At 49.6% G+C, this 14333-nt stretch overlaps 1 protein-coding gene across 1 annotated transcript in view; it reads left to right on the forward strand.

The window, feature by feature from the left end:
* LOC101911832 (RNA-binding protein 44) overlaps positions 1-14333 on the forward strand; it is a 44284-nt gene that overhangs the window by 11913 nt on the left and 18038 nt on the right. The window contains exons 14-15 of the mRNA XM_055812041.1: positions 3052-3174; positions 3792-4014. Coding sequence (XP_055668016.1) covers positions 3052-3174; positions 3792-4014 — 346 coding nt within the window. The remainder of the gene's footprint in view (positions 1-3051; positions 3175-3791; positions 4015-14333) is intronic.

The following is a 14333-nucleotide window of genomic DNA, read 5'->3' on the forward strand; positions in this document are numbered from 1 at the left end:
GATGCCAAGGCAGATGTTACCGTCTTGCACGAGTAAACCGTAACACAGCCTTACCCTGGACAGAACTGCTGTGCGTTACGTACTCGGACTGTCATAGAAGCAGAGTGATTCTGCCCAGAAAGGCAAAGCAGAAGCCTGGGCTAGAAAAGCTTCCGTGGGTACATGAAATACACAAATAGATGCTTATAGGTCATCCGTCTCAGTCCTGCTCTGGGAAGGAACATCAGTGACCAGGAAAGTCCTTCAGAAAGACTTGACTGTAATGGCATTAAATACATGGAGACATAGGACGGGACTTCACATACAGCGTGAGACTGTACCTCCCATAGTAATGAAGAGCACGAGCAAGTCTCAAGCGATATGCATGTTTGGCCGAGTTCCTTTTGAAAGGATTAGTGTAGTTTGGCATTTCACTGCCCTCTGAGCTTTTACAGATGCCTTTATGAGTCAATATACAATTTAATAAAGAAAAGTCTTTGTATTAATCTACTGACTGATTTCCTCAGGACTGCAGATATGGACGTGTACTCATTTAAAAAAAAAACAAAACAAAACAAACAACCTTACACTTAAAAGTAGTTTCAATTAGTAAGGTTTTTAGCAGCCTCAAACATGTTATGCTTTCCCTGTCAATTGATTTTTATTTTTTTTCAATGGTGCATGGGCTTTACAGTTCTAACTGTTCCTATGATAGTATTTTTTTTTCTGTTGCTTTGCTAAAGAGATGATGACCTATAAAAATTTTTACTTTCATCATAAGGGAGCTGTGAAATAGCCAAGTCGCTAGTAAGTAATGGGGAAAAAGAGTTCTCATCTTTCCATAGTAAGAAATAAGTACGTGATATATTTAAGAAAAGATGATTCTGCTAAAAGCTTATCTGTGCTCCTGCTGGTATGTGCGTAGCTTTAGACTTCCCTGAAGGGTAAGTGTCCAAGGAGAAGTACCACCTTGGAGCCTTGTGTTCTTGCAAGCTGATGAAATGTCCACAGTTGTACAGATAACCCTTTTACATCAAACTGTATTACATAGTATTTAATGTATAACGACTTAAATTCAGCTTTGAAGTACAGCACGATATAATCTTGCTTTTTTCTTTGGCTGACTTAGCCTGGAGTTGGACGTCTGAATGTTTATAGATCTTGTATATTTGTTAGTTTCGAAGGAGTAAATTCATTAGAAATGAGAAGTTAGATTTTGGACTGAAGTCCTTTTATTCTCATTAGTGAGCAGTTGTCATACAAACAGTGTGCTTAACCTTTTTCTCTTTTCTAAGCCTAACGGTAGGCAGCAGTTAACAGGAATTGTGATGCTATAAAAGTTATTCAGTGCAGCATTAAAAACGGCTGTTTCCTTAGATTTTATTAGTACCAAATGTCCATGCTTGGAAGCTTTCTGTGAAATTAATAATCTGCATAGTAACAATTTAAAAACAGGCCAGTGGAGATGGGTCTTACCAAAGCATAACTAACCGGGCTTTGAGAAACATACAGAAATGCATAGACCCTGTGTACTCCTAAATGAGGATTTGATAACTTAATTTTGAATTAATTGAATTAATCAGCAAATCATACCTGGTGATCCTTTTTTTTTCCCCACAAAGTTTATGTGTTTTGTTTTATTGTAGTAATTTCTTTCATGTGGTTCTTGAAGATAGGAAACCTCAGTCTTCTGTGTACTTCTGCAGTACAGAACAAAATTGTTACAGCTTCTGGAGTGGTTTTCTGGGGTACTAAAACTGCTGACGTTCCTTTTGTTTCAGCTTGAGCATGTACACGTAAAACTTACCTACTGCTTTTTTGTGTGTATGTGTTTGTTTTTAAGTAGATGGCTTCCTAAATTTTGAGGAATTGATCATCTCCTTTTGGAAGACTTTTGAAAATTCTGCTTGTTCCGGGATCGTACTGTATTTCTTGTTGGAATTATTTCTGTGGATCTTAATGAAAACTCGGGTAGTGTCGCTGTATGATAGGCAGTCTTATCCAAAAGAATATAACCTGAAGGTCAGTTTGAGATGTTCTTCTGTTTAGGTAGGTATTATATGATTTTTCCCAGTTTTGTTGTTCCTCATAGTTGGTTCAAGCATGTCAGTGGTTTTCTCTAAGGTAGAAAGATCACGCTTCAGCCAAGCAAGACTTCTGTAATACGGGCAGGGTTTTCTAGGCTGAGGTACACAACCGTTGGTTCTTGCGTGCCACTTGATTTTAGGCATGGCGGTAACCGCTAAGATGTTCATAAACAGCCAGCAAGCTTCTGCTTTTCCAGATAATCTGATTCTGAATAGTCTGTAGAAATTTCATGTATCCCTTGAATACCAGGGAGGCAGCAAGGGCTTCATTTTAGAAAACCAGGCTTCAGAGCTGGCAGCGCTGGTGGACACGGTTACACAATCCATGCTGCAGCAGAGTTCTCTCATGTCCATTTTTGACTCAGAATTGTGTTGCATGCTGCAGAGCAGCGATGCAGCCAGTGGTTCCTTCAGGTTGAAGCCTGGATTTGAATTTATTATTTTTTTTCAGTGCATGGCATTTTCTTTTGTCATATTCCACTTCTGTTGGTGCAAGCAGAGGATGGGCTTCTGAATCCTTTTTTTTTTTATTTTTTTATTTTTTTGTGTCCCAGTGCCTGGTATAGTGGGAAGCACACATTCCCCAAGACTTTTGGTTTGGGTTGATACAGGGGGAGCAGGAGGAAAGCTGCAAGTATCCAGTCTTTCACATTTGCCTGTGTCATTACCATACAGAAGAGGTCTAGATTTTAAATCCTCTTCTGGTAAACAAAGGGAAGGCAGCTTAGGTGTACATGTCTGGTCAGGGGGTGAGGAGAATTATCCTTGATTGATGTGGACAGGCTTATGCTCCGATATTGCACAACAAGACAGTATATTGTTGTTGTCCATCTTTGTATTTTTGTTGTACTTTGTTCTACATCCTGGCTGCATTTGCTGCTGAAAATAGCAGCCTTACTTGTGAATAAAGGTTAAAATTCCTTCTTCAGAAAGTTGTGCCCCTGTTGTGCTGTTTTCTGATCTCATCTGTTCCCGCTCCTCTTAGCAGAACTGCCGCAGGTCACGCTCTCTGAGCGCCAGCCTTGCCTCCGACAGCCAGTGCTCGAACTTGGACCTGAAGCTGCACATGGGGCCTCATATCAAGATGAAACCAGGGGCAGGCCTTGCTGTACCACATTATTAGTGGCAAACACTGCAGTTTCCATTCCCCAGACTCTGTAATTAGGCGGGTGTTATTAATAGTTTAGGATAGAGCTGGCTTTCTGGCATGCAAGCTGTTCTGTTTCTGTTGGGAAGGCAGAAACGTGTATGATGTGAAACGAGTCAAGTTGGCACCTGTGGTGTTCGTTCGGGTGTTCTTGTGCCTTGTGAGCTCACCCCTTCACAGGGAGACCAGCTTCCAGGGCAGTGCCCACCGTGCAGCTGGAGCCCTCACCTGCTCCCGGGGGGCTGTCCGTCCCGCTCCCGGGGGGCTGTCCCGCTCCCGAGCAGCCCAAGCGGGCGCTCGCCCGTGCATCGGGCACACTCGGTGACCAGCTGCAGGTGGAGCTGTGCTCGCTCCGCAATGATTTTGCTCTCGGTTAAAAAAACCCCAAACAAATACACCCACAAAACACTTGTTTTCCCATCCTCTGTAGAAAGACGGCAGGCGGGATCCTTAGCCTCAGGCTGGAGCCAAGTGGCTGCGGCGGGAGGAGGCTGCGGGGTGCGTGCGGCCCCGCTCCCGCTGCCCGCCGGCCCCGGGGCGAGGAGCCGGCAGCCGCGCGGGGCGGGGCGGCCGGGGCCGGGGCAGGTGCGGCCGGGGCCGGGGCCGGGGCCGGGGCGGTGTGTGCCGGTGGGCCCGCCCCCGCGCCGAGCACCCGCCTCCGGCGGCCCCGGGAGCGCAGCGGGGCGCGGGGGAGGATCCGGCCCGCCGGGCCGCTCCGTGCCGTGGGGCGGCCGGGCTGGGGGCGCGGCGTGGCGGCGGCCATGGCCCTGCTCCCGCGGCGCTTCCTCTGCTTCGTGCTGGGTAAGTGCCGGACCCGGCGGCCGCTGCCCCCCGCCGGTGCCGGGCGCGGCAGGCGCGCTGGTGCCGGGAGAAGCCCCCCGGGCAGCCCCGGGGCGGTTGCGGGGGGTCCTGCGCCTTCCCGGCGGGAGCGGGGCCGGGAGCGGAGAAGGGGCTTGCGGCAGCGCCGGCTGCCTGCCGGGGCCGGTCAGGGGCCGCTCCGAGCGCTGGGGCGCGATCCAGCATCTGCCGCGGGCTGCGAACGGCTCCGGCAGCGCTGCTGCTGCACGCAGCCTGCTCGCCGTGGGGTTTCCTACTTGGCAGGTGAGATTTATCGAGGCGTGCGGGCGCCGGGAGACGTCCTCTGCCACTTGCTTCAAAAGTAGAAATTAATTACGAAGAGATTGCTTTAGGAGTTTCTCTTTTCCTATTTCTGAGCCACAGGGAGAGGCAGCCAGAAGCGCTCGTTCAAGCAGGCATTTCTAAGCTGAGGTCAGATGTCCTGGGTTTTGCGGATGCTTGACTTAAAATCAGGTTAGAAATGCTCGTGTTGCCTGATGATTTTCACAGGCTGCAGCGTGCTGTGGTTTCTTGGATGCGCCTGGCATTTCACATGCAACAGGTAGGGACTTGCGCAGGCTTGTAACCCGTGTGCCGGCAGCAGCAAGCTCGGGAGGCTCACGGATGGGTACTCTGGAACAAGTGTGCTGTTTAAGGTTGCTTAAAAGGGAAACCGCGCACCCCCATCCTAAAGCTGATCTTCCGTGAAATCAAAGTGCTCTCTGAGGAAGCGTAGATTTCTTTTCCCTTCTTTCTCCTGTGCCGTTTTTCTCCTCCAAAACCTGGTGAATAATACATTGAGCTCTGCTGCACGTAACGGTCTTATCTGTACCGTGTCATTAACTATTTACTACTCTTTCGCTGGCGGTTCTTCACGGGGAGGAGAGGGCTGTGCCGTTACACAAGGAGCACTCTCCGTGCTGGTTGCAGGCAAGGCTGCGGGTCCCGGGCTGAGGTGGGAGCAGTCTCGCACAGAAACCCCAGGCGGATTTTGCTGCCAGTGAGCACTGATTCCTGCTTGGTTAGGATTTCTTTCAGCTCTTGTTTTTCCAGTCCCTTTGCCCTTTTCCTGCCCCTTCCTTCTCTTGGTTTGGACGCTGCAACTTCAGAAAGCAAAGGGAATAGGAGCTGGGGATACTCCAGGCTGCTTTTCTTCATCTCCAGTAGGCTTCGTCACAGCAGGACATCTGCCTCTGTGCAAGCCACTTAACCGGTGACAGCTAATCATGATGTTGAGTGGTAGATGTATTTGTTTTTTGCTGCATCCTCCTCCTGCAATTTTCTTTTTTGAGCACGTTCTGCACTACTTTTTAAAAAAAACCCGAAAAACACTAAAACAACCAACCCCCTCCCCTGTTTGCGTCTTGCTGCTCTGCGGCCCCACACATAACCAGGGCTGCACTGAAACTGCGAGTGACGACTGAGAGAGCCCAGCAGTCACAGTGGAGCCGTGAATTTTGAGGTTGCTGATGCTTCTGAGGAAGTAGGTATTTTAAAATGAAAATACTTTTTTTTTTAAAAGGGTAAGATAAAAGGAGGGGGAAAGCTTTGCTAATACGTGTGCCAGGATCTTGCTAACGTGAACACTGAGGCAGCAGACAAACCCCGAGTGCCTCTGCTCAGCACCAGGTCTTAACGCTCACAGGGGACGCATCGCCTCTGTTCCTGTAAATCGTGCCACGCACCGTTGCAGAACATCTTTGGCCAGGCAGCAGGCAGTGAGGGCGAGTTTTATGGCCACATGTTGGTATTTTTACTGCTAGCTCATGAGCCCTGCCACTGCCTTGGGACATGCTATCAGACAGCTTCCTTTGTCGCTAAAGCTCCTTGCCTTGCAAATTGTTGAGAGCTTTATGAACGATGAGTCCTGAGCGGTGCTTTCTGGTGCTCTCCTCCCCAGAGCTGTGTTGTGGAGGTGTGTCTGTCTCTGTAGGCAGCTCACCCTGAGCTCGGGGGCTCAGCGCCCGGTACCGTCCCAGCTCCTTCTCACTGCGTTTAGCTGCGGTCTGCTGCTGCAGCCCCCAAGAGGATGCAGAAGTGGCCTGGGGAGGCTATCTTTCTGTTTCAGAAGACAGAGATACCGTGCGAGATGCCTGGATGGCATCTAAAATAGAACAGGGGGAGCAAAGTTAAGGCTGGTACTGCTTTGTCATGCCTTTGTTGAGTTGGTCATTTCTGCATCAAGTCAGAGTGCAGCAACTTCTGCTGCCCGTTGGGAGCACCCTCCCTGCCTTGTGACCACCTCTCTGCAAGTGGGGGGGGCCTGAGCCCCTGGCCTAAAGCTGTGCGAGTGTCCTGCCTGACTGGAGAGCTTTCCCTGGCAGCTCAAGGCTGTTGACTCGCAGATTTGAGTGTGGTCCAGGCCACGAGAGGATGACACAGACCCTCTCCTTGTCATCATAACCCTCCGGCTGTACTGAGGTCGGGGTCCGGATCTTGGCCTGAGCCCCTGAGCTCTCTCCCTATGCAGGAAAAGCCTTTCTCACAAAGCTCAAGCTTCAAGTAACCTTGCAACTGGCTGCAGAGTCAATGTGCAGTGATGGTCAGGGTATCAGCTGCCTAAAAATTATCCCAGTCTTACTCAGCAAGCCTGAGATCCAGCAGTATCCCAAGGTAACCACTTCCATTAGAGGTAAAACTAGGCTTTTTCTGGTTTTCGGCTGTGGCTCCCTGCAGAGGCTGCTCAGACAAGAGGGAACAAGCCACGCTTCTGCTGGCTCTAACTGCGAGTAGCGATGGTTAGAACCACACTCTGCGCTGCAGCCTTATTTTGGTGTTTAAGGGGTTACCTGAGGGCTGCATTTCACAAGGAGACTCATTATTGCTGGTGACGATGGATGAAGTGGAACTGTGGCTCAGGAGCCAGGTCAAGGTCGTGCAGCTGAGAGTTAACAGGCAAACCCTGTTATTTGTGCTAAAAGCCACGCAGGTTTGCAAGGAGGTGGGCTCACATTGATGGCACTTCTGCTGCACAGCTTGACGGAGGTGGTGCAGGGATGTGCCAGTAGCATCCCTCCCGTGCCCCTGCGTGCGTACCCATGGATGCTGGCTGGCACGAGAAGGGCTGGGTGATGCCCGGTGCTGCTGCTTTCGGAGCTGTGCTGCCTCTCTGAAACATGCTAGCAAGGTGGCTGGAGATCCCACAGGGATGGATTTTCCTCTCACCGGTGTCTGCTGTCGGTTCCTGTGCCTGTTTCTGGTTGCATGCAGTGCTGTGCTATGCTGCTTTGATTTCTTTGGGGTTAGGTAGCTCTATTATTGAAAGAGATTAGAGAGAATTGCAAATAAGGCCAGTAAAACATTAGTATCATATTGATTCCTTGCATCTTCTGCCTGTGTTGTATAGCATGGTGTTTGCATATTCTACAGAAAATGATGCTTTCTTCAAAAGCACAACAGTTATTGGCACTATTTATGATCTGTCCTGGAAAGTAGGAAATTCCAAGTGCCTTTGTATCTTCTCTTCAGCTGCTGGGACCCCCGGAGTTGGGAGAAAAGGTAGCAACTTAAAACCTTTGGAGTTGTTCAGAGTGCCTTAAATTTGACTTAACTGTATGTATGAACAATGTGACTTTGCTCCAAGATGCCTCTGGGAAACGAGGTGGCAGAGAGAGGAGATGCTTTGGGTTTTCTGTATGTGCTTGGGTGCCTGTATGTTCCCTTTGCCCTGTAACCTATCCTAAAACCACTATACCCTACGCCACGGTACCATCAATCAGTGCATTGCAGGCTCATCACCTGAATTTCCTGGACTCAAAAATAATAGTAATAAGAAAGGATTAACACTAAAAGTAACGGGAAAGGGAACCCTCTGCCTGTCAGCAGGAGCAGCTCTGTGAGATTGGCAGCTGCACCTCTACCGCAAAATTTTGCAGAGCGTTAGGGTGATTTGTGCCTTCCCTCACCCCAAAGCACGCTCAGTAATGCCTGCGTGTGATTTGAGCTCGGGCGCCTCTTTTAGAAAAATACTTAGTCCTGCTTTAAAGACTAATTGAAGGCTACCGCTTCTTTGGGGAAATCCTCCTAAATATTTAGAGTGTGTCATGTTATAAATCCCTGACAATAAAGTCAAACGTTCCTCCTCCCTTTCAGAGCATCTCTGAGATGGAGAGGACTTGAGGCTTCCTCTACATTAAAAGAAAAGCATGTGAGTAGTGAAAAATAAATTACTTCCACTGTGTAATTTCATGTACCACTCCCATACATGCCAGCTCTATTCCTATAGAAACCGGTGGCGTATGGGTTTGGTAGGCTGCAGCAGGCTGTGTTATCCAGTCAGGAAACCACTTGGCTTTGAGAAATTGAATTGCATTTATTAACTCTGAAATGCTGTTGAATTAAGCAGCTGTTAAGCACCAACACTGTAATCTCATATTTATAATGACCCTGGAGGTTGCGTGTAATGAAAATATAAATGCCATGTCCTGGAATGAAATTAGAGACTTCATAATTGCTAAAAATGGGGTTGGCATCCTTCGTGTTTTCATAGGGCTGGAAATCGATATGAGGTCATTACAGAGTTGAGGGAGGTCTTGGAAACCTGCGGGTGGAAATCCAGAGTTACTGCTCTGCACTCGCACGTCCCTTCTGCCTCCCTACCAGGCTGTAAAGTCTGGCTCTGTCGGTATTAGCGGGCACACTGGGGGGAGGGTTTGGCCCCAAGGTGACGGCTGTGGTCGCAGCCCTTGCTGGCACACGCCATGCACTGAGCAAGGACTGAAAACACCACGGGGCAGCATGGGGGGTCGAGGGAGAGAAGCATTAAAAGCTGCTTTGTAGAGGGATATGTAGGGTGTTCCGACTTGGTCAAATAGCTAAATACCTCTTTGTCTCCTAAAGCAAAAACATGGCCAGGGTTGCTGGGCAAATTCCTGCCGTGGCTAGGGGAGTACAAGGGGATCTTGAGCCCGGGGTGCCGTTGCTCTGCCGCTGCACTGCTGTGGATGCTGCCTACGAGCTTGCTGCCTTTAGTCAGCAAATCCAGTAATGAACCTGCTTCACGGTTTCACTCCTTTTGTCTCTGCGCTTCTACAGCTTGAGCTTTTGAGGATTTAAAACCACAGCCCGACACCTCAAGAAAGCATCCCGGTGGGGCTCTGCACTGGGAAATGGGCAGCAGCCTGGCTGAAACCCTCCGGCAGCACCAGATTTCAGCCAAGGGCGGGATACAGTCCCTCTGGGCTTCCCCGTATCATTTAGGTAACGTTTGTTGGGAAAACAGCAGCACTCTGTGTGGGTGAGTTGCAAAGAAGTGCTATCTCTGTGTGTTATTCAGCTGGAAGGAAAGAAAACCACATGGATAAAACTCTCTTAAAAACGAAAATATATTATTCCCGGGTTGCTCACGTGGCTCAGCAACAGATTTTAATCTGGAAACTGTATATCGAAAGTATTTCGTCAAGCTACCACTGTTCTTTGCAGCCTGTGAGGAACACCAACAAGAGTGTGCAGCTGTTTGTTTTGGTTTTCCCCCTAATTAGTTTTTATGTTTATTATGTGCTTTTTTTATAGGCAGTCTGTTTGGGTAAATAACATTTGCCTGGGAGCTGATTTTTTTATCTTGTAGGTAGTTGAGTAAAATGGTCCGTAGTCCCATGCACCAGACCAGAATAATCCACGTTTGAAACCTGAACCAGCAGGATCGAAGCGTGTTGTCTCCAGGCTGATGCCTGGCACTTTTAACCTTGGTGTTAGTTTCCCTGTTCTTATTATAGTCTCAGTCAACTGAAATAGCTGAAGGAAAAAAATAGTCTCGGGGGTGGGAGAAGAGCGCATTTGCCTTTAGCACATTCTTGAGATCTTGAGCATGGTGGCCACTCGTTTCTCCCTGACTTTCTGCAGCGAGACCAGCTTTGGGACCGAGCCGACATGTGGCCTCTTTTGGCATCCCGTGCTTTGTTGGTGTTTTAAAAATAACTTGGAATCACGGGTCTAATGCTGGGTTAAGGTGTTGGGATGACGATGCTGGAAACCACTGTCCTCCCCTGGTAGGCAGGAGAGATGCAGCTGGTTCTGGGGAGCAGCATCCCTTCAGCCCCTGGCAGCCGCTGCCAGCTGTGCGGGCTGTTTGTAAAATACTGGTGTGCAGAATTAAACGGGGATCCCTGGTTCAGCTCTTTTAGGTCAGCGAGTGGGTATTTGGTGGTGGTAATAGCCAGACTGATTTAAACTAGGGATGGGTGAGGCCAGTGAAGTCAGGGCTGTACTGCCCCGCATCTCCAGTGCATGTCTAAAACCTGCGTTTTTGCTTCATTAATTTAATCAAGGCAAATTATTTTTAAAAAGACCCTGCTATTCACTAAGGATGTAATTATCTTTATAACTAACTGCTCATGGCAGATTTTTCCCTCTCCTGATTTGCAGTCAGCCAGCAGTTGGTTTTCAGCATGTCTGGGTTTTGATTTCCTTTCTCCCTCCTCCCTTCTCAGCTGGTTTTGATTTTATTTTACTTACTAAATGAATTTTTTGGGGGAAAGAAAAGTATTTGTCATTCTGCCCTGTGCAGAATCAAGCCTAGGGACGTGTAAGGGAAGTCCTGTTCCTGGAAGTGTGCTTGGCAGCTGCTAGTGGGTAACAAGGACTTGCTGTAACACATGCTAATATGTTTGGGAAACTGAGGCGAGGAGAGAAACTGGACCAGGGTCCTGGCTTTTTGAACAGTGTATTTAGTAGCTAATATTATTTAACAGCAATACTAGGTGGCAAAAAGCAAACCCCTTGTGAACCAACTAAGCAGGACTGTCCTGCACTGGGCTGTGGGTTGCAAAGTACCGGCATTTATTTTGCATTATAATTTCGGTCAAATATTCTGCATCTTCCGGGAGCCAATTTGTGGAAACCTGTATCAGAATGATGTTAAATTAGCCTTCGGTGGGGAGGGGTTGGCTGTTGCGTTGTAGGTGCTCCAGAAAATACTGAACTTGGAAAAGGTATGACATAGTGCAGCAGTATCTCTGCTACCCGAGCATCTGAGCATGGCCGAGGGGCTGAGGAACCTGTTTTCTGTGGGCTTCTTGAGGCAATCACCTGATAAGGTTTGAGAGTTGCTGTATTGTGTAGTGATTTAGTACTTTGGAAGCCTTACAGTATCCCAAAGTATTTCCATGTGTCTTAAAATCCTCAAATCCTCAGAAAACTAATCACTTTCCTGTTTAGAACTGGACTTGTCCTTTCCATGCAGAACCTAAATGCCTTTAATCTGATTTATTAACTCGATGTAGAAAAGGGGGACTTCCACCAGTGGGACCCTGCTCCTGGAACAGTTACTCGCCTTCGTTTTATTACGCAAAACAAAATAAATAGATAGGGTTGGGGTTTTTTTCCCAGCCAGTGCTAATGAGATGTAATGAGATATTTTGTATACAGCTGAACATAATCGTGATACCCAAAAGGATTTCTGAGCTTTTAATTTTGGCATCCTGTTGTGCCTGCGAAGGAAGGGATTTATCCATCGAGCTGATACTTTGATGATTTGTAGTCATTTAGGTTTTTGCTGGGCTGGGGGCGTTTGAGTTTTTGCTGTCATTTTATAGTTATCCCAAGCATTACAAGACAGCACAAAATAAACTGTGTAAAAATAACTGTCAGTGAATTATTGGTTGAAGTTGAGGTAGGAGCCAGCTGCCTGAAAGCAGTGCTTATTTGGGGGCTTTTTTCTTTTTTTTTTTTTTTTTTTTTTATTATATTTTTAAAGAAGTACCATATTAAGCTGATGAGGCAGGACAATTTCAACCAGTGGATTTGATGATATTTTTGTTAACTGGTGGTCGGGGTTCCCACTCAGGCCAGGCTGTGAGCTGCAGGGAGCAGGGGCAGGGTGGCACAGGTCACCCATGGGTGGGGGGGATGGCAAGGCAGGAGCTGTGCCGTGCAGATGCTGGGCAGGAGGGTTATCGGCAGAGGCCGGCAGGTGAAATCCCGCGTGAACAGGCTGAAGGCCCTGGTGGTTTTCATCTCAGTCTTCCAAATTATTTCCTCCCTACAGAGCTGCCACCCCGGGCGCAGGGGGCCCCGTCTCTGGCAGCAGCACCCCCCAGTGCCTGGGGAGAAGGGCGGGCATCTCCAAAAGATGCTTCAGGCTGGGTCCCTTGGCCTGAAGCTGGTGCAGCAGGCAGGGCTGGTGTAGGTCCCCGGGGGGACGGGCAGGGAAATCTCCGTTATTATGTGGCCCCTTTGGCAGGCAGCGAGAGCCAGGACTTGTGAGGAGGTGTCACGCTGGGCAGTGACATTGAAGGCAAAGGACTCCCCTGTGTACCAGCCAGCTTCGTTAGCCTGCTGCTCACAAAGCGGCCATAATTAGGGACCTAGCTATGGAGCTGATGGGCACAGCAGAGCGTAACACAGCCCCGCTCCCTGTGGGGCCGTGGAGCTGCAGGGGGTGGCAGGGTCCCCTGCGGGGGGTGGCAGGGTCTGGGTGCTGGCTCCAGCAAGCGGGGACAGGGGCTGCTCTGCTCACCTCTTGCCACGGCCAAGGGAAAGCAATTGGAGTGCTCGAGTGCAATGTGCTTTGGTAAAACTGTGGTGCCTGTACTGCTTCAGAGTGAGTCGTAGATGGTGTGTTTATTGAAAGGTCATCAGGCTGCCGAAAAATAGGTGGGGATGGAGCCAGTGGCAGCGCTTTGGTGCTGCGTGCCCTGTTTGCAGGTTTGGCGAAGGGACTGGGAAACGCAGCGTGCTGGGACGGGGCTGCTGCGGTCACTGGGCTGGTGCCCGTGCCCAGAGCCGTGTCCGGCTGCTGGTGTGCAGCTGAGCTCGAGCCGATGCTTATTTGCGATCCGCTTGTTTCCGTTTGACCTTCTCCTGTTACTGCCTTTTACCGTAAGTAAATCTTCATGTCTGGTGATGTTTATCCCTAGAAGTGTTTCTGGAGCATCATCACACTCCTGCCTGGCTTGTGCAAGACACACTGGTTCTGCCCCTGCGCTCATCCGGGCCACATACCCCCAGAAATGGGACTTCTGGGGATGCTTCCCTGGAAGCGGCGGTGGGATGGCACTGGCAGGACTGCAGCATGCTCTTCAGACCCTCCACATGTTGCACTTTGTTCCTGATGATGTGGAAGCCTGTGGCTTCTTTAGAGGGCATCTGCCGCCTGAGCTTCCCATGTGGCCAGGTCCCCAAGAGGGGACTGTCCCCAGCCTGGCCGAGCAGGGACTCATTTTCTCTACTGATTCTGCACTCGGGTATCTGCTGTCTCCCGGGCCAGCAGGGTTTTACACTGCCCCTTGCTGCTGCTTATGCCCTGCCATGGCACTTATGCCATGGCACCTCTTGCCGCAGTGTGTATTTGGCATAGAGGTCTGATTTTGCTGGGGTTTAATGGAATTGGCTGGGAATTATTTATTCGAGGTTGGGGGAGGCTGTTTCGTGAGCAAGCCAGGACGGAGGGAGATGCAACGCAGAGACCTGGGGAGCCTGCGGGGGGGCCTGCTCGGCCCTGGGCCTGCAGTGCCCGCAGCTCACTCCCCAAAGCGGCGTGAGCAAAGCCACAACCACATGCATGTTTTTCAGGGGAGTACCTGATTTCCTATAACGGAGGTTTCCCAGCTCTCTTTCTTTTCATTTCATGGTTTTTCCCTGCTGTGAGGCTTTTTTTCTCCCCCCAGCCTGAGCGACTTACCTCCCGTTCAAGCTTCCCGAGTCCTCAAGTCCTTTGAAAGCTTTTGCGGCTTCATGGCAGTGAAGCTGTCGAACGTAAAGGAACGTGTCGAGGTAAAATACGGGGCAAGCCCTCCACCTGCAGACCTCGCTGGGGAGCTCCGGCCATGCTTTGTAACCACATCCATGCTGTGCTTACAGACCACTCTGTTCAAGTAAGAGCTGGGTAGTTTCCTTCTGCTGCTCCATCTGCAGCCCCGCGGGGTGGAGGGGAGGCAGGGAGGGGGGATGATGCTCCTTCTGTTCTTCAAAAGGAGTGGTGGCAGCACGTTCAAGACATTCTGGGATCAGCCTTCACGGGTGCTGAGAGATGGGCAAATGTTCCCCCCACCTCCCAGCATCTGCTCTGCCTCCAAAATCCTCCCTGCGCAGTTGACCTGGGGGCATGCTGAAAAATCCCCACTCCCTTTCAGCACGTGAAAAGCCCTGAATCCCTTGAATTCCTTCTTAATTTATATCCTGAATGGTTACAGGTTGGGGTGGGAAATCCTGCGGATTAAGGCACAATGTCATAACAAGCCAAGTGAATGAGCGTGCAGCAGGCAGGGGAGGCAGAGGGTGCCTGGCTTTGGGACCTGAGGATGCTCCAGAAGCATCGGGGAGCATGTTTGGGACAGAGCAGCTCT

Source organism: Falco peregrinus, chromosome 8, assembly GCF_023634155.1.
Source record: "Falco peregrinus isolate bFalPer1 chromosome 8, bFalPer1.pri, whole genome shotgun sequence".
In the NCBI taxonomy this organism is placed as follows: Eukaryota; Metazoa; Chordata; class Aves; order Falconiformes; family Falconidae; genus Falco; species Falco peregrinus.